At 50.0% G+C, this 22,864-nt stretch overlaps 2 protein-coding genes across 5 annotated transcripts in view; both read left to right on the top strand.

Moving 5' to 3' along the window:
• Nucleotides 1–6,563, top strand: part of LOC143836723 (interleukin-6 receptor subunit beta-like) — a 40,291-nt gene extending 33,728 nt beyond the window's left edge. For both annotated transcript variants that reach the window (XM_077336260.1, XM_077336261.1), the window contains 2 exons: nt 902–983; nt 4,097–6,563. In XM_077336260.1, coding sequence (XP_077192375.1) covers nt 902–983; nt 4,097–4,633 — 619 coding nt within the window. In that variant the 3' untranslated portion in view covers nt 4,634–6,563. The remainder of the gene's footprint in view (nt 1–901; nt 984–4,096) is intronic.
• A 10,092-nt stretch (nt 6,564–16,655) lies between these two features.
• The window catches only part of PLPP2 (phospholipid phosphatase 2), a 28,094-nt gene continuing 21,885 nt past the window's right edge, over nt 16,656–22,864 (top strand). Inside the window, exons 1-2 of one of the 3 annotated variants that reach the window (XM_077332149.1) lie at nt 16,733–16,842; nt 20,603–20,801. Coding sequence is in view for 1 of the 3 variants with exons in the window: in XM_077332148.1 (XP_077188263.1) it covers nt 16,788–16,842 (55 nt within the window). In the remaining 2 variants the exon portion in view is untranslated. Of the gene's footprint in view, nt 16,843–19,596; nt 19,699–20,602; nt 20,802–22,864 lie in introns of those variants that run through there. The other 2 variants (XM_077332148.1, XM_077332150.1) reach the window with 2 other exon arrangements.

Below are 22,864 nucleotides of genomic sequence, written 5' to 3'. Positions count from 1 at the left end.
CTCTCTGTTGTCTGGAGAGGGGGTGTAATTCCCTGGGGATCCCGATATCCCACCTGGAAGCTGGCAGGGTTGAGTTCTTCTCTTCAGAAGAGGACAAATGGACAGGTGGCAGCTTGCAGCTGCACAGGGGTCGCCTCGGAAGACGACCACAACTGACCCAGAAGACACAAGCCCGACAACTCTCAGGGGCCAACTTCCAGGTGCAACGTTGCCGATTTGGAAGCAGTTACACTGTCTGCCAGTCTGCTTCAAAGTTAAAATCCAGGTGTTGGTTATGGCCTTTAAAGTCCTCCATGGCCAGGGACCACATAATTGAGGCCTCCACAGCCAGCGCCGTGCCGCGAGTGGGGGGGGGAGGCGCAGGCATCGGTGCATAATTCAGCATGCACACACAGGCGCGCCTGCGTGCGCGCGCCGAGTTATGCACCGGCACGGCGATGGCTGCGTTGGCCTGGAATGGCCAATTCGGATGCTGCCGTGCACAACCGTAGGTCCATCTCCTTCCCTCTGTCCCTGTGTGCCAACTGCGGTCAGCAGTCAGCCCCTTTGGGTGCCCATCCGGCATTGGCCAGAGGTAGGCCCTTTTCCTTGGTGGCTCTGACTGTGCGGGACAGGCTCCCTGAGGGGGGCCCCATCTCTGGAGCTCTGCAGGAGGCCGTGCAGGCCTCACTGTCTGCCAGGTTTTGAAAGGCAGCCATCTTTTCAATGGGGTCGGGGAGAGATTGGGGGGTTGCTGTTTTATTTTTTTTTGTTTTTAAAATGAAAAAGTTTCTATCGAGTATTGAGCCAAAAGGAAAAGGCAGGAAATAGATGTTTTAATAGAGGAATCTTTTTGTTTTAAAAACTTCACCATCTCATCTAAGCGGCAGAACCCAACCTTATAGAGATGTGTGTTTTTCAGGCTCCAGAACTACCTGTGGCCACAAATCCCTGACCCAGCCAAAAGCAACCTGGCTTTGTGGGCGCCACAAAGGATGCGTTTGGTGAGTCCTGGAATTTCTTTTTGTGGGGCAAATGGGAGATACAGCCTTTGTCCCTTAGGTACCAGCTTGAGACTCTCTGAATGGCAAGCAAGTAACATCAGAGTCATGTGACAGGAAGGGAAGGAAGTGCCAGAGCCTCTGAATGATCCACAGCTAAGATGGAAGGTTCCCTGCCATATCACCTCGCCTCACTGTCCTGCCAGAAGGAAGGCCCATTGGTACTCCAGACATGTTTAGCCTTCCAAGGAATAACTAAATGGCAATCTGTACCTTTAAAACCAACACAGATCGATTCACAGCATGAGCTTTTGAGTGCAAGCACTCTTCCTCAGACAAAACGGAACTAGGATCACAAGAGCACAGACAGAAGGCAAAAATAAATTAGTGGCAAGTTAGTAAACTGTGTCATAGCCAAATTATGCAATGTGATAATGCTTTACTAAAACAGCTAATCAGTCCTTTTGAATTCAGTTGTAGTCAGAGTGCTTGCACTTGAAAGCTCACGCCCTGAATAAATCTTTGTTGGTCTTAAAGGTGCTACCGGACTCTGTTTTTATCGTGCTACTTCAGACCAACACAGCTACCCATGTGAATCAGCGTGAATGTGTGCAGCCAGACTTCAGAGGAGTGGGGTTTATGATTATGCTCCTACTGAGGGTTTGCAGTGCAATCCTAAACAGAGGGCCATTCCGCACAGATTCTTTGTAGCAGGAGTGTGGCAAATTGAAATCACTACAAAAATGTGGTTATGCACAACGTCGTTGACAATCTGCCACATTCCTGAAACCGATCCGCAAAAAGCGCTTCGTTGTAGCGCTTTCAGGGAAATCCCAAAAAGTGGATTCACCCTCTGGAAACCGCTACACTCTTGCAACCAAACTGCAACACTAGCAAAAAAGTTCTGTGCATTACCATTGTTGCGGTTTCTGCAAAGTCCCGCCCCCTGGCTCTCTCCTCTGATCTTCCGGCTAAGCGATCGCCATTTTTTTTTCTCAGAGTGAGCGGAGATCAACGCACCGGCGAGCCTTCTACCCAGCGAAGCTTCCCCGGCTGCAGTCCCTCCCCAGAGCTGTTTTAAGTCACCAAGCACCACACAGCCCCATTTGCTGGTTTATTTTCCCTTTATTTTCGGCCGAAAATCACGCCCGTGTGGGGGGGGTGGATTTTTTTTCACTCGGGGGGGAGCGTGGCAACGATGAAACGGCAGCTCACACGCCACCTGCTAGCTAGATTGCTCTCTCCTGCAATGAATCGACGAAGATTCGTTGCAACGTGTGTGTGTGTTTTTTAAACCTGCCTTAAAGGGAAAGGGGCTTTTCGGGAGCATGATAACGGCCGCCCATTGGCTGCTCGTTTGATTGACGGCCAGGGGCTGGACAAAGCTCGGCAAATATCGATTCCTGGCTAGCGATTTTTGCCGAGACCGGAAGCCTGTCAGAAACGATAGAAATGCAACTGGATTCCACTACAAAGCCAGGTATGCATAACGACGAATTCCACTATTTAAAATGGCTTTTTTTCATTCCGCAACCAATTTGCTACATAGATCCTGGTGCGGAATGGTCCAGAGTTCCTCCCTTCTAAACCCATCTGGTGGACTTAGGGAGGCGTGACTCAGGGGTAGGTGACCTGTTTTGACTCCAGTGCTGAACAACAACGCAAAGGCCTTGGGTGGCCTTGGGCTCGCCACGGCACTGTAAAAGCAAGTTGAGAGGCACAAAAGAAGGTGGGATGGAAATGAGGGCTACACCCAACAGGATTGCTGGCATCTCAGGGACTTGGCTGGGGACATGGATGTCTGTTAGTAGGGGGCGGGTGATGGGGATGAACCAAGCCTGGTGCTTTCTCCCACATTGCTGGCCCCTGCAATAATGTCACTTGCTCAGTGATTTGCTGAGCAAATTGGTTTGGCATGCAGAACAAAGTTGGAGTCCCGTAGCATCTTTAAGGCCAACAAAGTTTGGCATACAGAGGTTGGCAGAGGTACCAGGATTGCCTATCCTTTGTTCGATGCTTCTTAGGATTTCAGTTACTTGGTGATTTCAGCTCCTGAAATCGCTGCTCCTGGTCCAGGGTTGAGTGATCTTCTCCTCTTAAAGGTTTTTCTCTTCCCCTTGTCTCTTCGACCACTCCCAGTCTTCCTGCCCTACAACTCCCCACTCCAATGCTTTCTCAAACCCCTTCTCAGTCTGTCTTCCCAAGATATGAGCAGCTAAGAAGAAGAGCCCTGCTGGATCAGGCCAGTGAGGGCCCATCTAGTCCAGCATCCTGTCTCACACAGGGGTCAGGCAGTCCCACTGGGGAGCCAATAACAGGGCAGAAAGGCCTTCCCCAGTTTGGTGTCGGGGTTAGGAGTGTGGACTTCTAATCTGGCATGCCGGGTTCGATTCTGCACTCCCCCACATGCAACCAGCTGGGTGACCTTGGGCTCGCCAGGACACTGATAAAGCTGTTCTGACCGAGCAGTAATATCAGGGCTCTCTCAGCCTCCCCTCCCTCACAGGGTGTCTGTTGTGGGGAGAGGAAAGGGAAGGCGACTGTAAGCCGCTTTGAGCCTCCTTCGGGTAGAGAAAAGCGGCATATAAGAACCAACTCTTCTTCTTCTTCAGTAATATCAGGGCTCTCTCAGCCTCACCCACCCCACAGGGTGCCTGTTGTGGGGAGAGGAAAGGGAAGGCGACTGTAAGCTGCTTTGAGACTCCTTCGGGTAGAGAAAAGCGGCATATAAGAACCAACTCTTCTTCCTGCCTCTGAATGCGGAAGTGCCCCTCTGTCACCATGGCTAGTAGCCACTGATAAGCCTCAGCTGATGGCAGCCTTACAATCTCTCAGGTGTGCTCTTATGTGACATTGAAGAAGCTTGGCCAGTGGCAGGCTGAGAATGTCTCTCTGCACAGCCCTTCTGCAACACAAAGGCAGAGAGACCAAAAACTCAGAGCAGCCCTGAGTGGTGCAGGGAGAGAGAGAGGTGATGGGCCCTGTCTCCCCACACACACACCCCTCCTCACTTGCCGCAGGGAAGGCAGCTTTCTCCACCCCTGCGATGATTATGTTGGGGCCAAACAGCTGGCAAAGAGACCTCGCCTAAGATGACCTCTTGCATTTCCATGCAGGACTTCTCAGCTCCTCCAGAGAAGCAGAGCCCCGACTACCTCGGCCTGACCATCGGCGACCTCTTGCAAGTCCTTCCGTCCAAGGAGGAGGACCCAGACCCAAAGGTGCTGATAGGAAACCAGTGGCGAGCTGAGACTCCCCGAACTTGGCACGAATACCCTCAGCCTACTCCTGTGATCGGAAAGAAGGCCCTATTTTGGAAAGAGAGAGGGCTGCCCCTGGAACTTCCAGAAACCTGGAGTGAGGTGGAATACGCACAGGTTGTCCAAAAGGACTTCAGTCCTGAAGAATCCCGGGTCTGCTTGAACGGGTCGCTTTCCAAATGCCAGAATCCTCCAAGCTCTCGGCCAGCACCAAAGTTTGGCCAAGAAGTCTGGCTCCAGAACTTGACCTACGAGGCCCTGGTAGATGTCATGTCTCACAATGGGGGCCGGGAAGTCCCAAGGGAATTTCCTCTCCTGGTCAGCCTGGCTGCAGTTGGTGGAGACTGGTGGGGTTTGGAAGACCTGCTGGGAAGCTCCCCGAAGCACCCCTAAATATGTCTTGCAAGGTCCCAGCTACATCTTGGATCTGAACTATCTGGCAGCTCCGGTTTCATGCAGGTTTTTGAAAAGGAAACAGCAAGTAAGGCTGCAAGAGCAGCTGCTGGATTCGAATGTTTGAATCAAATAGTGCATTCCCATTCTGCTAAACTGGTTCAGTTCCAAGGGAGCGAGCAGAGTGCTTAGCTTTGATCTAGCTAGCTTTTGGACTGCTTGTGTTAATTGCCAATAACTGAATGAACTAGTTGTATCAGAAAGAGAGGTTTTAGAACACTGACCACTTACAAGGGAACACGCCCCCCCCTCCCACACGCAAGTCACACCAGCTTACAAAATGTCTTGGAATGCCTCCCTTTGCTTTTGACCCTTGGGAATCTCTCACGTGGGGTGGGGAGTCCACAGCTTTTCTTAGGACAAAACGTAGCAAGGTTCAATTCCTGCAGACACTGGCCACAAAGTTGCACAGCCATGGGGGCTAGAAACTTGGATTTGGGCAGAAAGGGAGGTTAACCGAGATTCCCACAGTGTTACATTCTTAGCCCGGGAATAATTTATTCGGACTGTGGAATTCACACGAGACTGGTTGGAATACTCAGATGACTCCTAGCTAACAAAAACTGGCAGAGCATCTTTCATGAGTCACTGCTGTCTTCTTCAGTAGTGAATCATGAAAGACCCATCTCAGTCTACTTCTGACTTGAACCTGCCAGGGATAGTCGAACTGCAGCCCTCCAGATGTCCACGGACTGCAATTCCCATGAGCCCCTGCCAGCATTTGACTACCCCAGACCTAAACCTTAAGCAGCTCAGGTTGATAACATCTAGGTGAGGCTTGGAAATCTCCTGGAATCACAACTGTCTTCCAGTCCACAGAGATCAGTTCCCGTGGAGGGGAAAAGATGGCTGCTCTGGAAGGTGGACTCCATGGCAACATAGCCCCTCCCTGCTGAGGTCCCTCCCCTTCCCATATCCCGCCTTCCCCAGGCCCTGTCCCCAAGTCTCCAGGAATTTCCCAACCCAGAGTTGGCAAGTGACTGAGTTGTTTGTGATAACATTAATCCAAAAAGTGAGAGGGTCCCGAGTGGCTGGATTGTCAACCTTCTTGCTGGAAATGAGAATTGGAAGAATGGCAGAGGATCCCAGGCAGAATTACCCACACCCTGAACAAGTGTACAGTTCTCAGCATTATTGGGTAGGGTTGCCAGATCCCTGGCGCTCTGCTTTTGGGGCAAAACTCTATGGCTGGAAGCTAATTTTACCATAGAGGTTTTGCCCAAAAGCCAGAATGTCCCCTGCTGACATAACTTCCAGGTGGCATCAGCATGTTGCATTAGTTGGCGGTGCTTCTCCCCTCTCCCGTAATGTGCATCCTGCATCTTCCACCAGCAGCTATGAGGGACCTGGCAACTCTATTCTTGGAGGGGAGCCATGAGATGACATCAGGGTGGCACCAACTGCTTCTTTCTCTTGTGCTCCTCATCAGAGCTGTCATTTTGCCAAAAAGAGAATTCTCCCCCCCCCTCCCGGCTGCAGCAGCTGTCTCAAGAAAATGTTTACATTTTTGATGTGACAACCACTTAGATGACACCCATAGGGAGACATCTTCAAGTTCTGCAACGGAAGTCTGTTACGGAAGCGACATGGCATTCTGAAAGGAAGGAAGATGGAGAAGTGGGCGAAACTGAATAAAATGAAGTTCAATAGGGACAAATGTAAAGTTCTGCATTTAGGTAGGAAAAACCAAATACACTGATATAGGATGGGGGAGACTTGTCTTGGCAGTAGCATGTGCAAAAAGGATCTAGGAGTCTTAGTAGACCATACATTGAACATATATCAGCAGTGTGACTCAGTGGCTAAAAAGGCAAATGGGATTTTGGGCTGTATCAATCGAGTATCGTGTCCAGATAACGGGAGGTGATGCTACTGCTTTACTCTGCTCTGGTTCGGCCTCACTTGGAGTCTTGTGTTCAGTTTTGGGTACCCCAGTTGAAGAGGAATGCAGACAAACTGGAGCATGTCGAGAGGAGGGCAACAAAGATGGTGAGGGGTTTGGAGACCAAGTCGTATGAGGAAAGGTTGGGGGAGCTTGGTCTGTTTAGCCTAGAGAGGAGACAACTGAGAGGGGATCTGATAACCATCTTCAAGTCCCGTATATACTCGCATATAAGCCGAGACACTTAATTTTACTAAAAAATCTGGCCAAATTTATTGACTCGCATATAAGCCGAGGGTGGGAAATGCAGCAGGCTACTGGCAAATTTACAGGGTGGCCTAAGCGCTTAATCCATGCTCAGTCATCACAGGCTTTCCCATCCAGCCTCCCTCCCAACAAATACAGAAAAGTCAAGAGAATGAATAGCTGCTGGTTTTTGTACCTCCACTTTTCACTAACCAAAGTGTCTCAAAGCAGCTTACAATTGCCTTCCCTTCCTCTCTTGATGCCAGGCACCATGAGAGCACTGACAGAACTGCTCTGTGAGAACAGCTCTGGCAGGAGAACCAAACATTGACCCCCCCAGGCCAGCAAACCAGAGCAGAACAATAGTACCCAAAGTTGGCAACCTACTACAAGTACAACAGCTACCAAACTGGGGGCTACAGTGCCCCCCAGAACAAAACACTGAAAGAAAGAACTGTAAAAATCAACTTTTAAAAGAAACACAACCCCAAGAGGAAGAGGCAAACAATGCTGCCCCTCAGATAAAAGAAGAAACACTGAAAAAACAGTAAATCCCAAAGCACCCCCAAAACCCACCCCACCCCATCCACAGAAACCAAAAGAACAGTTTGGAAGAAGTGATTAGGAAAAGAAGGGGAAAAATATCAGAATCCCTCAGTAAAACCATTGATGTCCTACAAGCTGCCAGACTAAGCTTTTCAAGATATTTGCAGAAGGCAATAGTTAGCTGGAAGCAATTAGCTCACTGGCAAAGAGTTTAGTTTTTAAGATCTTTGCAGAAGGCAAAGGTTATCTGGAGGCCACTAGGTCACTTGCAAAGAGCTTAGTTTTTAAGATCTTTGCAGAAGGTAAAGTTAACTGGAGGCCACTAGCTCACTTGCAAATAGCTCAGGTTGCAGATGCAATGCTGCGATTGGCTGGCTGGGGCAGGCTGTTAATCAATTACCCGCGTATAAGTCGAGAAGGTCTTTTAAGTCCTAAAAACTGTGCTGGAAATATGCAAGTATATGCAAGTATATACGGTATTTAAAAGGGTGCCATATGGAGGATGGAGCAGAGTTGTTCTCTCTTGCCCCAGAGGAACAGACCAGAACGAATGGGATGAAATTAATTCAAAAGAAATTCCATCTAAACATCCGGAAGAACTTCCTGACAGAGCGGTTTCTCAGTGGAACAGGCTTCCTTGGGAAAGCTCACGCCCTGAACAAATCTTTGTTGGTCTTAAGGGTGCCACTGGACTCTGATTTTATTGTGCTACTTCAGACCAACACGGTGACCTATTTGACTCTTCTGTTTCATCTTCCTTCACGAGAAGGGATGTGTCTGATGGGTGCCTCACATGAAAGCCTCAAGCCAGAAGAAAACATGGTCGGTCTTGAAGGTGCTCCTGGATCCAAGCTTTGTTCTGTTACTTCAGACCAGCATGGCTGCCCACCTGAAACTTCCTCTAACAGGGAATATTGTTGGGTGTTTTTCCCTTGATGGAAAAGGGCTGCCTTGGGCGGGGGGGTTTGAGAGAGAACTGGATTGTCGTGAAAGACCTGTGTGAAAAGACCAAACTTTAGAACTCCCTATTTTATGATGGTTGATGTTTTCACATGGATCTCCCACAGCAATCTGATTAAGGCCTGCAAAAAACTACTAAATTGTGCCTAAAGTAAAGGGGGAGGGGAAATAAAAATCGATGCATTTAAAATTATATCAAAATAATTTTTAATATTGATATTCTCATGGGACGAGTCCACAAAGGCACAAATATCTAGACGCCACAATTTTTTAAAAAAGTTAAAATGTAATAGCAATAATTTATTTTCATGCCTTTAGGCCTTGAAAGTACAATTATATTTGCCTTTATAATAACAAAGTCATAAAATACAACTTCAAATGTTTTTAAAAGGAAGAAGGGAGCAAAGGCAATAGCACCTCTGGGTCACAGAAGTCCTAATGTGACCGAGAGGTTGGGAGTCTTCAGTCCTGCTAAGCTCCCTTTGGCTGCAGCTCCTTCAAGGGGTCCTCCATCACCCACAGGGTAGCCAGGTTGATCTGCAGTACAGACAGCTAGATTCGAATCCAGGAGTACCTGAGAGACCAACGAATATTGGAGTATGAACTTTTGAGGGCCAAAGCTCCTTTGTTGGACTGCCTTGAGGACCCGTAGAATTAGTGCCCTGGAGATATCTTCTTGGGAGGGGGCATTGCACCATGCTGATGTGCCTGCCCTCCCCAGGCTCCACTCCGGAATCTCCAGGAATTTTGGAACGCAGAGCTGGAGTTCTCTGCCAACTTGGAGTCCAGTTTCTATGCCGTGGCTTCGTTCTGCAGCCTGCCCCCCGGGCAACTTTCTTACCTTGCAGTTTTCAGTAGTGTGCGTCCTGCCCGCCCCCCCTCCCCACCCCCAACCCAAATGCAGACTTTGGAGGGCTCCTGCTGAGAGAGGCTCAAGAGCCTTTTAAAGAAGGAGGTTGGTAAAGACGAAACACTTCAGCAAGGAGGGAGAAAAGGCTGGATCTAAAAATAAAAAGGAAATGGGGGGCGGGGGGTGGCGCGGGATGACAGACAAAGGAATGATTCACCAGACCAGGGAAACCAATCCAATCCTGAATTGTGGGCTTCCTTTGTAGGGCTTTGGCCCCTGTTCTGCTCCTGCCCTTGAGCTTTAAGAGCCGCATGCACTTCCAGGCCTGCCCTTCTGCAAAGTGAGTAGCTGTGTAGAGGGAATCCTGAGAGGTCTTGGGCCCCCCTTTATGGAGGACAATGGCAAAGGAGAAAAGAAATGCGGAGAAGGATCTTTGCACAACTGGCAAAGAAAAGCATATTCAGAGTCCATTGTGTTCCTCCCCTGCGCAAGGCTGGAAAGAGACAATGCTGCAGAGGGCTGGGGGGGGGGACCGTGTGTCAGAGGAGCCAGGAAGGATGGGGGGGGGAGCAGGAAGACTTATTATGAGGGAAAACACAGCAAGGAGGCCATAATACTGGAATCTTCCTGCCCATTTATTCATTGGAAGCAAGAACAGCTTGAAAAAAAGACTTGGCGCTCTGGTTTCCGCCCGCCTGGTCTGTCCCAAGAAAACTTTATCTCGAGTAACCCCCTCCAGATTCGCTCCTTGTAACTCTGCAGTAGCTCCTTCCGTTCCTTTTACAGCATAAGACTTGCAAGTCTCAAAATAGATTCAAGTCGGTAGCCATGTTAGTCTGAAGCAGAAGAGCAAATTGAGAGTCCAGGGGCACCTTTAAGACCAACGTTTTATTCAAGGTATCAGCTTTCATGTGCAGGCACATTTCCTCAGACACAATATATGTACAGATATATGTACAGATACATCTATTGTATCTGAGGAAGTGCAGGTGCATGCAAAAGCTGATACCTTGAATAAAACGCTGTTGGTTTTTAAAGTGCCCATGGATTTTATATTTGTTCTCTCAAAAAAGCGCACAAATTTCTGAGCTCCCTCTGAATTCTTTATCAGGCTGGACGTACTTCAGTGCATGAAGGAAAGAAAACAAGTTGTTTCAGGACAGGATCGTGACAAAACCCCAATCCTGCAGTTTCAGGAAGTCATGGAAGCCTCACTAGTGTTTTGAGCATCTGCCCTGAGCAGAGTTTGTATATTTGCTAAATCAAGACAAAGGGTATTGGGGTCAGAGGTGCATTCCCTCTTGCCCCACACCCTGCAAGTGCCAAGGGGAAAGCAAGGTGGCTAGGCGGGAAAGGAGAGGCATTGAGGGGACAGGAATTGAGTGGGTTGTATCTACTTATAGCCATTTCCTGTACAAAGCGGTGCCTACATCTAAATACAGATTGAATTAGCAGATCCCAGAGTTGTTGTTGTTGTTAGGTGCGAAGTCGTGTCCGACCCATTGCGACCCCATGGACAATGATCCTCCAGGCCTTCCTGTCCTCTACCATTCCCCGGAGTCCAATTAAGTTTGCACCTACTGCTTCAGTGACTGCATCCAGCCACCTCATTCTCTGTCGTCCCCTTCTTCTTTTGCCTTCAGTCGCTCCCAGCATTAGGCTCTTCTCCAGGGAGTCCTTCCTTCTCATGAGGTGGCCAAAGTATTTGAGTTTCATCTTCAGGATCTGGCCTTCTAAGGAGCAGTCCAGGCTGATCTCTTCTAGGACTGACCGGTTTGTTCGCCTTGCAGTCCAAGGGACTCGCGGGAGTCTTCTCCAGCACCAGAGTTCAAAAGCCTCAATTCTTTGACGCTCGGCCTTCCTTATGGTCCAACTTTCACAGCCATACATTGCAACTGGGAAGACCATAGCCTTGACTAAACACACTTTTGTTGGCAGGGTGATGTCCCTGCTTTTTAGGATGCTGTCTAGATTTGCCATAGCTTTCCTCCCCAGGAGCAAGCGTCTTTAAATTTCTTTGCTGCAGTCCCCATCTGCAGTGATCTTGGAGCCCAGGAAAATAAAATCTGTCACTATCTCAATTTCTTCCCCATCTATTTGCCAGGAATTGAGAGGGTTAGATGCCATGATCTTCGTTTTCTTGATGTTGAGTTTCAAGCCAACTTTTGCACTCTCCTCCTTCACCCGCATCAACAGGCTCTTTAGTTCCTCTTCACTTTCTGTCATTCGAGTGGTATCATCTGCATATCTGAGGTTGCTGATATTTCTCCCTGGAATCTTGATCCCAATTTGTGACTCCTCTAATCCCACCTTTCTCATGATGTGCTCTGCATACAAGTTAAAAAGGCAAGGCAACAGTATACAGCCTTGCCGAACTCCTTTCTCAATTTTGAACCAATCAGTGATTCCATGCCCGGTTCTCACTGTTGCTTCTTGACCTGCATATAAGTTTCTCAAGATACAAAAATAATCCAGATAATCCAGATAATACAAGATAATCCAGAAACTGGCTTTCAGAAATGATTGCAGAAGGCTCAGAAAATAGCAAAATAGCAACCTGGCTACTGGTTGTGATGGCTCAGAAATACTTTTTATTTATTTATTTTAAAAAAACCTTCAATGAGGACTGAAAAGGTGAGAATAGAATCATGGAATAGAGCTGGAAGGGACCTCCTGAGATCTAATCCAACTCCTCGCACAATGCAGGACACTCACAACTCTATTGCTCATCCACTGTAACCTGCCACCCACTTAAGCCTTCACAGAATCAGCCTCTCCGTCAGATGACTATCCAGCCTCTGTTTAAAAATCTCCAAAGATGGAGAATCCAACATCACCTGAGGAAGCCTGTTCCACTGAGAAACCGCTCTAACTGTCAGGAACTTCTTCCAGATGTTTAGATGGAATTTCTTTTGAATTAATTTCATCCATTGGTTCTGGTCCATCCCTCCCGGGCAAGAGAGAACAACTCTGCTCCATCCTCCATGTGGAACTCTTTTAAATACTTGAAGATGGCTATCAGATCCCCTCTCGGTCATCTCCTCTCTAGGCTAAACAGACCAAACTCCCCCAGCCTTTCTCATATGCCTTAGTCCTTGGGTTTAAATGCTTCCCTTTTACTACCCCACTTCAAAGTGGAGCAGTCTATTTCACTTCCTTCCATTTGAGAGGGGAGGAACTGTAAACAGAGGGTTTAAATGGCATACCCATCAACTTAAATGGCTGCCAGCCATTTCAGCGGTCTGTTATTTATTGCACTTGTATTCCCCATGCTTCCTCTTTGGACTCAGGGCAGAATACATCATGCAGAATGAAACATGCAGAATGTTCCCGTTCTCTCCATTTGGAAAGGGGGAAACAAAACAGACCAGCCTGAAACCGCTTGTTTGTTTCAGAGCTTTGGAAACACCCACAACCCTGAACTGGAATTTTGGGCCCATCCCTACTGAGTCTCAAGCCAGTGAAACGAATTCATATTACAAATTGTGTGATGAATGCTCTTCTTTGCTGTTAAGAAAACCCAAGTTTTCCAGCAGGAAAAGCTAAATTCTGTCGGCTGTATAGTGCATTGAATGTGCATGAGTTGCTGTGTAATTAATTCTGCTCTCAAATGACTGCAAATGTTGTCTGGCACCTTCTCTGGCTTCCATGTTCCCTTTAAAAAATGGCCACATTTTCAAACACGTCTTCACTGCCAAGAGGACTAGAAACTTGCTTGGCTTCAAAGGGCCTGATTATTAGGAAACCAAGGCCCGTGCTGATGCCCACATCACCAGTTTTTACTGTACTCCCACAAAATCATGACTGAAACACTGCCAATAGTTTCAGAACAGCAAAGGCATGATTAGGCAAAAGAATGAATGACCACATTTCAAAGGGATGTTAGATCCAGTCCCTGACTTGGATGCCCGGGACAGGCTGATATCGTTAGAAATGAAAGAGAGCTTGGCCTGGTCACACGGCTTGGATGGGGACCACAGGCAAACCACGTCTGAACATCTCTGGCCTTGAAAACTGCCACCGAGTAGCTGTCACACAAAGGCACTTCCCACCCACCACCAACTAAAGGTTAAAAAAAATACTCAGGAGAATTAGGCCACCACTGAGGACAATGTCACTCATCACCTCTCACACCACACAAGAATTACCCAAATGACAGACATTGCAGCTGGCTCAGTGTGATCATGAAAACATCAGAAGAGCCCTGCAGGGTCAGACCAGGGAGGGTCCATCCAGTCCAGCCTCCCCTCTCACGCAGGGGCCAGCCAGTTCCCCTGGAGGTTCAGCCACAGGCCGGAGAGGCTGAGGCCTTCCCTGATAAGAATATAAGAAGAACCCTGCTGGGTCAGACCAGGAGGGTCCATCCAGTCCAGCCACCCATCTCACGCAGGGGCCAGCAAGTTCCCCTGGAGGTTCAGCCACAGGCCGGAGAGGCTGAGGCCTTCCCTGATAAGAATATAAGAAGAGCCCTGCTGGGTCAGACCAGGAGGGTCCATCCAGTCCAGCCTCCCATCTCACACAGGGGCCAGCCAGTTCCCCTGGAGGTCCAGCCACAGGGCAGAGAGGCCAAGGCCTTCCCTGATAAGAATATAAGAAGAGCCCTGCTGGGTCAGACCAGGAGGGTCCATCCAGTCCAGTCTCCCCTCTCACACAGGGGCCAGCCAGTTCCCCTGGAGGTTCAGCCACAGGGCAGAGAGGCCAAGGCCTTCCCTGATAAGAATATAAGAAGAGCCCTGCTGGGTCAGACCAGGGAGCGTCCATCCAGTCCAGCCTCCCCTCTCACACAGGGGCCAGCCAGTTCCCCTGGAGGTTCAGCCACAGGGCAGAGAGGCCAAGGCCTTCCCTGATAAGAATATAAGAAGAGCCCTGCTGGGTCAGACCAGGGAGCGTCCATCCAGTCCAGCCTCCCCTCTCACACAGGGGCCAGCCAGTTCCCCTGGAGGTTCAGCCACAGGGCAGAGAGGCCAAGGCCTTCCCTGATAAGAATATAAGAAGAGCCCTGCTGGGTCAGACCAGGGAGGGTCCATCCAGTCCAGCCTCCCCTCTCACACAGGGGCCAGCCAGTTCCCCTGGAGATCCAGTCACAGGGCAGAGAGGCCAAGGCCTTCCCCTGATAAGAATATAAGAAGAGCCCTGCTGGGTCAGACCAGGGAGGGTCCATCCAGTCCAACCTCCCCTCTCACACAGGGGCCAGCCAGTTCCTCTGGAGGTCCAACCACAAGGCAGAGAGGCCCTGCAGGTTCAGACCAGGGAGGGTCCATCCAGTCCAGCCTCCCCTTTCACACAGGGGCCAGCCATTTCCTCTGGAGGTCCAGCCCCAGGGCAGAGAGGCCGAGGCCTTCATAATAACATAAGGAAAGTTCTGCTAGATCAGACCAGTGATTGATCTAGACCAGTGATTCCCAAAGAGGGCGCTACCGCCCCCTGGTGGGTGCTGCAGCAATCCAGGGGGGCAGCGATGGGCCACAGGTGCATTTTGGGGCGATGAATAACTATTAAAATTTAAAAAAATTAATTTCCAGGGCACGGAGTAATATTTTTTCTGGAAAGGGGGCGGTAGGCCAGATAAGTTTGGGAACCGCTGATCTAGACCAAATAGGCCAAAGCCTTCATCAAAGAATAAGGAGCCCTGCTAGTTAAGACCAGTGGTCCATGCAGTCCCATATCCAATGTCACACCGTAGCTATTATAGGGATGGGTGATTTGGCTGGAATATGCTGATCCCCAGCTGTTTGTTGGGTTCCACACCAGAGGGGGAGACATTTAAACAGATCTAGGTCAGTTTAGGATGCTTTGGGCTGATCCTGCGTTGAGCAGGGGGTTGGACTGGATGGCTTGTATGGCCCCTTCCAACTCTATGATTCTAGTTTAAATGACTTTGGTCCCAGTGCAGAGCTCTGTCCTGGGAGGGGAGGCATTTAAATGCTCCAAACAGCTGATCTCCAGAGAGATACTCTGCCCCACATATCACCTATTTGTTTGGCTGTGACCAAAGTGATTCAGCTGTACTTGAATCCCCTGAATCCAAGTCCCTGTACCAATAATGGGATCTGGATGATTTGGGTATACCCAAATTGAAACAGGATTGATTTTTTTTCCTTGGTGCACATCCCTAGTAGCTAACCAGTTGCTCTGCAGGACCCTTCATGACATTTATGGTAGGAGAAGAGGTTCCATGAGTTATCCTTTAAGATGCTTCTCCAGACTGACTAAGAGGCCACCCATCTGGATCCATCTGAAGAACTGAGCAGGCCAGGGCTCCTATCCTGCATAAACTGTGCTGGTCTTTAAAATGCTACAATTTCAGGGTAGTCAAACTGCGGCTCTCCAGATGTCCATGGACTACAATTCCCATGAGCCCCTGCCAGCTCTAGAAAGGGGAAACACTGGGCTGATCTCCAGACCAATGAGATCAGTTCTCCTGGAGGAGGGGTCCTTCTCAGGCCCCATCCTCATCAGTCTCCTCAACAACACCCCCCCTCCCTTGCTGGTGACCTGACAATCCTCCCGACTACTGATCAAAGAGTCTTAGGATCGCCGCTTGGTTTTCCACAGCTGCAGTTGCCCGTCCTGGCCGCCAGAGGGAGATCCTGCTCCACCCGGGAGACTCCTCGGGCTCCTGAAATTCAGGAGGCGCATCAGCCGGTTCCCTGCGCGGATAGCCCCCCCCCCCCCGCCTCCCCAGGCAGCCACCAGTTGACCTTGGGCTAGTCACAGTTCTCTCAGGACTGTTCTCCCAGAGCGAATGCCAGTCGCTTTGGGACTCCTGTGGCTATCCAACACCCGGCTCTTTTGGAAATCATGAGTCGAAAGGGACCTCCAGGATCATCTAGTCCAACCCCTGCAGAATGCAGGCAATGCGCAACTACCTGCCCAAACACCGTGACCCCAATTCCAGGCCCCGATGATTTCCTCCCTCTCCCCCCCCCCCAAAAAAAAAACCGGAATCCCTGGCCGGTCTGGCGTGGAGGAAATTCGCCTTCTGACCCCAACTACGTGCTCAGACACTCTTTGCCCGACTTGTTTGTTCGTCCGTCTTTAAACCCCAAACGGACTGGCATTCAACGGGGCTGGGTGGGGCCACCCATGGAGGGTGGCGAGGCGGGGCTGGGGGGGGGGGTGGCGAGCCTGCCCTCAGCCCGTCTAGCCGGCGCCTTCGCACTCCTTCCCCGCCTGGCCCCACCGACGACGAGCGCTATTCCTGGGAAGACCCCCCCCCCCCACGCTCACACGCGCGCGCCGAGGGGCCAGTGGCTGCCGCTCCCCGCAAAGAGCCCTAACGAGGCGCCCGGGGGCGCCCCGACTGCCTTGGGGGGGGGAGTTGTCGCCCCCTTTCCCGGGACCTCCCCCCCATGTGTCCCCGCTCAGGCACGCTGCCGCCTTCCGGGATCCTCCTTCAGACCCAGGACCTCTGTGCATGCTCAGACGCCGCGAAGCCCCTCGGCCTGCCTTCGCCCGCGGCGGCGCCGCCCTCTGCACATGCTCGGGGGTGGGACGGGGCGTGCCCACGAGCTTCCCTTCGCCCCCGCCCCGTCCCGCTCCGCCCTCCGGCTTCCTGCCCGGGCTCCCTTTCCCTGGCGGCGCCGGGCGATGAGCCGCCGTTTGCCCCGATGGAGCGCGCTCCCCGCCTCTTAGTGGCCCTCGACGGCTTCTGCCTGCTCCTCGGTAAGCGGCCCGGGAAGGGGAGCCTCCCGGCGGGGACTGAACTCGGCGGGCTGCTGCGGAGGGGCAGCCCCCGCTCCCGCCTGGAGGCTGGCACCGGGCGCCCCGTGGGGTTGCTCGATGCCGGCGGGAGGGGGGTGGCGGTCAAGCCTGCGCAGGGTCGGAGGAGGAAGCCTTCCTTGGCAGTTGGCAGGCGCTTACTGGGGGGCGGGGGGGGGGTCCTTACGACAGCCTTGCGGGGCAGGACAGGTCTCCCCTCCCCCATCCCCACCCCTGCGAGAAAAGCGGCTCGTCGGGGGCGGTGGGGTTGGTCCCACCCGCTTGAGCCACTGCCTGCCCTGCCGGTTGAGTCCAGCATCTTGAAAAGGACGTGGCAGCCTTGGTGCCTCTGCGGGGGTGTTCCTTGGAGGGCGGGGGGGGTTGTTTAGGGGTGAGCTGGCCAGCTCCTGCACCATCGTGGTGCTTCCGTGGGCCGAATGGCCGTGGCCTTGCCATTCTGGGGCATTCCCCTGCCTTGACCCCCCCCCCCCCGCCTCTGGTTCCACGGCAGGCCTGCGGTGCCATCGCCTGCGGACATGCAGCAAATGGGGAGGGACTATTGGCTTTTTTTTTATTATTGAGAGGAGGCGGGTGTTTTCCAGGAGAAGTGGGGTCACCCCCACGTGGAGGCGCAGAGCACCCTGGGTGACTCCTGTCTTCCCTCTTTCCTAATTCCAACCTGGGATGCAGGTCATTGTTACAAGCTTGGAGGGGGAGGCGGGGACCGAACCTCCGGACTGTTGGGGGTTTTGAACCTGATCCATCAGGAGACAACCCGTGTCTGCTCGTCAGGCTTAAAGCCCGTAGAAGGGCCAGTGTTGTGGCTTGGTCTGTGGCCAGTGCGTGGGATACAGCGGGATGTTTGCTGCTGGACGGAGGGCAAGGGACAGAGCGGCAAATGCTTACAGTGACTGCTTAGCCCTATTAAGCTGTGTGTAGGTTTCTCACCAGCCTCTCCCAAAGGTCCAGAGCAAAAGGCTCTGTGTTTTCTGCTTCTCCTTCCGAACGTGAATAGAACTGGCACTATACCCCAGTTCATGGGTAGTCAAACTGCAGCCCTACAGAGGTCCATGGACTACAATTCCCATGAGCTCCTGCCAGTGAATATTGGCAGGGGCTCATGGGAATTGTAGTCCATAGACCCCTGGAGGGCCGCTGTTTGACTACCCCTGCAGTAGTGTGTCATAAAATAATCTAAGTCAGGGGTGGGCAAACTGTGGCCCCCCCAGAGGTCCATGGACTACAATTCCCATGAGCCCCTGCCAGCAAATGCCTCTGGGGGGCCACAGTTTGCCCACCCCTGATCTAAGTCGTTCTCAAAACAAAACCTGTTGGAGAAGATGTGGCCAAATGGGGACCTATATTCATGTTTGGTGGGATTGTCCAGTTGTTAAAGAACTCAGGGAGGAAATCTTGAAAGAAGAAATTATAAACCGTAAGATAAGATAGTACCATCAGCTTCATTAGCTCTCTTTATTTTTGAATCATAACATGTGCTGTAAACAAAAAAAAAAACTTTGGTCAGTTTTACTATTGTAGCTGCCTGAATTGGTTCTGAAAATTTGGCAGTAGATAAATTGTGGAACAAACCAAAGCAACTAATGATTCTAGAAAAAAAAATAACTTGCCATATAAGAATGATTCAAGGATCTTGTCAAAGGAATGGATTTTATTCAGTCTGGAAAAATGTAGTGAAATACACAAAGAAATCTTTAGATAGCAATGTTTGGGAGTTAATTGTGTAAATTAACCAGGGCCAGGGCCTTTTCGGTCCTGGCCCCGTCCTGGTGGAATGAGCTCCCGGGTGAGCTGCGGGCCCTGCGGGATTCACCAGCTTTCCGCAGGGCCTGCAAGACGGAGCTCTTCCGCCAGGTTTTTGGTTGAGGCCGGGGTCAGCAAATGAGTGCCAACATTCCCCCCCCCCCTGGACCTAGTAAGTTAGATCTCCTCCCCACCCTCCCTGCCGCTCTGATAGCAGGGGGTAGGAATAATGAGAGCTTCCGCCATGTTGGGATTGTTTTAAAGTCTTTTAATGGGTATTTTAATGGGGATAAGACTATTGTGACCTGCCACGAGCCTACGGGGAGTGGTGGGAAATAAATCTAATAAATAATAATAATAATAATAATAATAATAATAAATGTTAATTTGTGTATTTAGTTAATCATATTGTGGTTTTTGTTGCTGATTGTTGTTGTTTTCCGCACAGTATTTGCGTTGGCACTGTCATATTTTCTTTCCTTAAAAAATCTTAAAAAGAGAAAAAATAGTCACCTTAGTGGCACATGTCCATCCCTTTTGTGTTAACCCTCGGTACACCTACAGCACACCCGACCGACAACAGCGGAGTGCCCAGATCTCCGTGAATTTTGTCCAGTCGTAAAAACTCTGTCCATGACTGCATCCGGTGGCAGTGAGTTCCATAAGGTAGTGATTCCTCTCGCTTGAGCACCAAGGCAGAAAGCTGGTTGTGGGAGAAGCAAGTCCCTGCCAGAGACTGTGAGGCCAGCATGGAAGTCTTGTGTGCAACAGGGGGGGGGGGACTCCATTGACTTTCTAGGCTGGGTTTTTCTTTGGCCTGGCAGATTTAAAGAATCCAGGTACAGGCTGGAAGTAGGAGAACTTTTGCATGACTTTTGCCCTCCAGATAAATGTCTGGCAACCACCAGTCAGTATAAAAGATCTCCCAAACCCTTATAGTTTGCCAATTGCCAAGATCACATTTCAAAACGAAAGGACTTCCCACGGAACAAAGTGCTTCTGTGTATTCTGGCTCCTTCTCCAAAACTTGTTTTGCAGAACCAGGACTGGGTGTCGGAGGTATTGTGCACTTGGCATTAGGAGAGGTGTACCCCTAAAGGTTGTGGGGGGAAGGGGAGAGTTGGTTGCCCAATTTTCTTCTTAGCTTCTAGATTCAGGTAGGTCACTGTGTTGATCTGAAGCAAGAGAGCAAAGTTTAAGTCCAGGGGCACCTTGGAGACGTAACAAGTTTTATCCTGCACAGCTTTCCTGTGCAGATGAAAACTCACAAATCTCATACCCAGAACAATGTTAAATATTGTTGATGTTAAATCTGCGTCAGCCAGATTTTGGGGAAATATTAGATGTATTCCCCAGAGGTTATGGGGAATGGATGGAAAACAGTTTCCAGTGGATTGGAAACAGCTGCAGTAGCTCAATGAAGCTTCCCTGTGTAGAGACAGTATACCTTTCTCCTGTGTCAAATCTGAGAGGGAAGAGCTGTTGCATCCACTCCTGGGCAGTGGGATTCCCAAAATAATCCGGTTGGCCACTCAGGGAAACAGGAGACTAGATTTGGTGGGCTCTTGGTCTGATCCTGCAGGGTACTCGATAGGCAACAGAGGATTTTCTAGCAAAGAAGGTATAGTGGGGGGGGGGCTTAGAAGTTTAACTCGGTAAATATGCAGAGTTGGTGATGCTTGGTTTGGTGATGGATTGGTGATGCTTGGTTACCCAAAATAAACCCCCACTGATCAATTAAAGATGCGTCAACTGTTCTTGTTCTGTACCAACCTGCCTGCCTTATTTGTAACCTGATAATTGAGGTTTTTTTCTGGCTTGGCATGCCTGGTAGGAGAAGAGAAGCATTCACAGAGTGAGCCTCAAGGCATGAAATTCTCTTTTGATGGGACAGGTTTTTCTTTCTTTCTTTTTTTTGGCACAACTTATTCTCTCTCTTCCCCCCATCCTGTGATTTGCGCAGAGTCCCTCTTACCATCCTGTGAGGAGTGGAAGTCTGCTTCATAATTTAATCTTAAAGCCGTTTTGTAAACGAGAACTGTGATACACACCGCACAAAACCTGCCACCAGCTGTTTGCTCTACATCGGTCTGACCTACCCTGCAAAGTTGCTGTGAAAGTAGCTTTGGAGTGGACTGTCTGCCATTCTGATTTTTTTTGAGGTATGATTAACAGCAATCATATTTTTTTATTTTTTATATATATATTTAAGTCTGCTTTCCCCCACAGGGATTCACGGTGGATTACACAAAGTGAGTCAATTTAATTGGCAGGGTCGGGCATTCAGTAACCAGTGCCTGGGGATTTTAGAAGTCTGGAGATAGGGGAAAGAACTGGAGCATGGCATAAGTAGTCACGGGACACATTAAGCAGTCCAGAAATTACATAGGAATTAACAATTTAACCGTGAGCTCAAAACAGCTGTATGGACAGCAGTCCCGATCACGTATGCAAGGAAGTTGGCAAACCCTTTTGTGCAGTGCCAATCCTCTTAACTGGTTTAAGCTGTGTTCCTAAAAATGTTGTTGGGTAGGGTTGGGCGCTTCGGTGGCCGAAGCGGCCGTTCGCTCTTGACGCAGCCAGCGCTGCACCATGGGGGGGGGGGGAGGCTGCGGCAAGAGCGAACAGCTGCTTCTGGTGCCAAAGCACCCAACCCTAGAACAGATAGAGTGTATCCGTGTTTCCTAGCAGAGGTTGGATCCAGCGACCTTTGGAAATTATCTAGCATTCCTCTCTGACGGTGGCTATGAGAATTTGGTCTTGCATTGGCCTGGAATTTATTTATTTATTTTATTTATTCACCTTTATATACTGCCCTCCCCGAAGGCTCTGGGCGGTTTACATAGAACTGAAAACTAGACAGGAATGAGGGCCAGTGGACCTTTCCAGCTCCTTCCCTCGATCTGTTGTGGGACTGAACGAACAAGCAGGGAACTTGGCACGGTCTTATTTTCAGAACTCGTGCTCTGACTGTGGGAGAGACAATGGAGCATCTGATTACCTGTTCGGTACCCTTTAAAACCTGGCTGGTGACTTTATAGCCAAATCTGGCCCCTTGAAAGAAGATTTGTTTGGCTCCCTGGTTCCCCAGCCCAATTTTAATTGTGATGTTTTTTTAAAAAATCCTTTTAAAGCACCATTTTAACTCCCGCCTCCTGAGTGGAGATCCCTCCTTAAATCACATCTTCTATGAATCTTCATGCATAGCTGTTGCTAAAGGTCTGCTTCAGACATTGTGTGGAACCAAGGTTCAAGTGAAGCTAAAGTTAGCATGACTGTCGGAATGTGAGCCATTCCACCAACAAAGTCTGGTTGGCACAGGCCTTGACCATTGTTCTTTGGTTCTAGGTGCAAACCCTCAAATCCAGGAGCCATACTTGGGGCTTTTCTGCACAGTGGTCAAAATAGCGTGATGCCCACTGGATGGCAAAGCACAATAGTTTATTGTGCCTCACCGGCCCTCCACACCGTGTCACGCCCTTTTCTGCCTTTTTTCGCGCTTTTTATACTTCTCCTTCGCTGTGAGAAGAGAGAGCAACGCACTTTAAATTAGTTGTACTTCGTACTGTCAATCACTGTCAATCACTTTGGCCAACCAATCCCCTTCCAGCATAGTTGGTTGGTGTTTAAAGTTCTGGCGATGGCTGAAATAATTTTTTTTTAAATTTATACTTATTTGTTGAAATGTGTATCCACATATTCATTGAGGCATAGTGTTGTTGAACACCTGAATAAAGTTTCTGGAAGCACAACTGTCCGCCATTGTTCTTTGCCTGCTTCGTTTGGGTGGCTGTTTTGGGAGCAAATTCGACATGGGGAATCTCCTGCTCACTTTGCTGGCTCAGATCTCAATGCTTCTTGGATGAGTTTCTGCGAATCAGAGTGGATACGGCTAAGTTCCACAAGAGGATGCTCATGATGTGGAGGAAGGTTCCTCATGGATCCTGTGTCTTGCAAAGCCAGACCTTGGGTCTCTCCAGGAGGGCTCTCAGGGTAGCAAGGCAAAGGTGGTTCCTTCTCAGGATCGTCCTCCTGCTGCTCCCTTTTGGGCCGCCCATCACCATCACCCCCCCATAGATGCCCCTTTGGATATCAGAATAGGGGCAGGTTACAGGAGCAGCTCCGGATTGCCAGTTGTGGTTCAGGCAGAGGAAGTATTCCACCTTTGTGGTCTTGGTCTTGGACCGGCATGCCAGCCCAGGCCTATTATGGCCAAGAGCACGCA

The sequence above is a fragment of the Paroedura picta genome, chromosome 4, assembly GCF_049243985.1.
Source record: "Paroedura picta isolate Pp20150507F chromosome 4, Ppicta_v3.0, whole genome shotgun sequence".
NCBI classification, from domain to species: domain Eukaryota; kingdom Metazoa; phylum Chordata; class Lepidosauria; order Squamata; family Gekkonidae; genus Paroedura; species Paroedura picta.
This window is presented reverse-complemented; position numbering and strand designations above follow the sequence as displayed.